At 51.1% G+C, this 1709-nt stretch overlaps 1 protein-coding gene across 2 annotated transcripts; it reads right to left on the bottom strand.

Annotated features, from left to right (window-relative positions):
- On the bottom strand, positions 1 to 763 carry KVP17_001952 (uncharacterized protein; the record flags this gene model as incomplete). 2 transcript variants are annotated; one of them, XM_068517812.1, is made up of 1 exon in its annotated part: positions 1 to 763. In XM_068517812.1, a coding segment is annotated over one exon (763 nt), but the record flags the coding sequence as incomplete, so codon positions are not given. The 2 variants fall into 2 exon arrangements, with proteins under 2 accessions (XP_068372689.1, XP_068372690.1); XM_068517813.1 differs by having other exon boundaries at positions 44 to 763.
- Between the last annotated feature and the right edge of the window lie 946 nt (positions 764 to 1709).

Here is a 1709-nt window from a genome sequence, read left to right as displayed (position 1 = left end):
TCTTGGTCTTCTTGGCCTTCTCCTTATCCTCTTCCTCGTCAACATCCTCAATCTTAGTCTCTTCGCCCTCCTCATCGGGCTTCTTCTCCTCGTCAACATCAGAAGCGGTAACTTCCTTCTCCTCGACCTTCTCCACAGAGAGTTCGATGGGGAATCCGATGAACTCGGAGTGCTTCTTAATAAGATCCTTGATCTTCTTCTCCTCAAGGAACTCCTGTTGGTCCTCCTTAAGGTGCAGAATGATACGAGTGCCGCGAGTCAAAGACTCGTACTGACCAGCGTTCTCGGCCACAGTGAAGGAACCTCCTGCAGAGGACTCCCAGACGTACTCGGCATCCTCAGAGTGCTTGGAGATCACAGTGACTCTGTCGGCGATGAGGTAAGCAGAGTAGAATCCGACACCGAACTGACCGATCATACTGATGTCGCCACCAGCAGAGAGGGCCTCCATGAAGGCCTTGGTCCCAGACCTGGCGATTGTCCCAAGGTTGGTCACGAGGTCGTTCTTGGTCATACCAATACCGGTATCCTCAATGATAAGGGTCTTGTTCTCCTTGTCAGGAACGATGCGGATTCTGAGTTCCTTCTCGTCGCTAAGGCGGTCAGCGTCAGTGATGGACTCGTAACGAATCTTGTCCAAGGCATCACTGGCATTGGAAATCAGCTCACGCAGGAAGATTTCCTTGTTAGAGTAGAATGTGTTGATGATGAGGCTCATCAATTGCTGGATGTCAGCATTGAATCGAAAGGTCTCAACAGTCATCGTGCGAATTTGAGATTTACAGTAATTTCTGAATGTCACATTCATAAAACATGTCTCTGTGGGGGTCGCAGTCAGTAAACGGCCAAACACTTTGTCCATCCATACCCAATGCCTCCTTCACTGAAAAGATTCACTGCACACGTCAGTTGCCAGCATTTATGGGCTGAGTCAAATCTGCTAATATCGCGCGTGGCGACCCTAAAACGTAAGCTAACGACGCTATCTCCTTGTGCATCAGCAGGGTATGACGTTTCTCCGTGACTTAATTCTCTACAGATGCCGCCCAAATTCAACAGAGGAAGGGCCACTCATGCAGGCCCGTGCATGCTCAGCTGTCTCTGCGTCTTCATTGGCGTAGTGTATTTCGCCTACGCAAGTAAGGGTCTGCTCAAGCCACGACGCAGTGACCTGCCTCAGGCCGCTGCTCTACCCCGAAGTTGAAGTGGTTGGACTTGTCATAATGGCGGTGTTCCACGTGATACTCAGCTTATTACTCACCTCATTGTACAAAGTAGGACTATGCACCGCTGATGACGCAGGTGGTCCGCACAGATCCCGGTCCCGTTCCCCCCAACTGGGGCTACTACGTCGGCGACGAACAGAAGAGGAGACGATACTGCAGCGTGGGTCCTAGCGACCGGTGTCATTCAGGCCTGTAACCTTTGGAAGCCGGATAGGACGCACCACTGTTCCGTGTGTAACCGTTGCACCCTAAATATGGACCATCACTGCCCTTGGGTCAACAACTGTGTTGGCTTCTGGAACCGGAAATTCTTCATCCAGTTCCTGCTGTACGCAATTTTGTGCGTTGGGTTGGTGTCATTTCACGGCCTCTACTTCTTGGTTGTTGACGGCTACTTCTTTTGGTCCGATATCGACCAGGATCCGTACCGAGCCTCCGAAGAGTGGTTAGCCATAACCTTCTACATCATCTTCGTCGTCGTCC

The sequence above is a fragment of a genome (genome assembly GCF_019968985.1).
Source record: "MAG: Porospora cf. gigantea B chromosome Unknown PgB_NODE_6242_length_1709_cov_181.149, whole genome shotgun sequence".
In the NCBI taxonomy this organism is placed as follows: domain Eukaryota; phylum Apicomplexa; class Conoidasida; order Eugregarinorida; family Porosporidae; genus Porospora; species Porospora cf. gigantea B.
The sequence above is the reverse complement of the archived record's forward strand: the minus strand, read 5'-3'. Positions and strand labels throughout refer to the sequence as shown.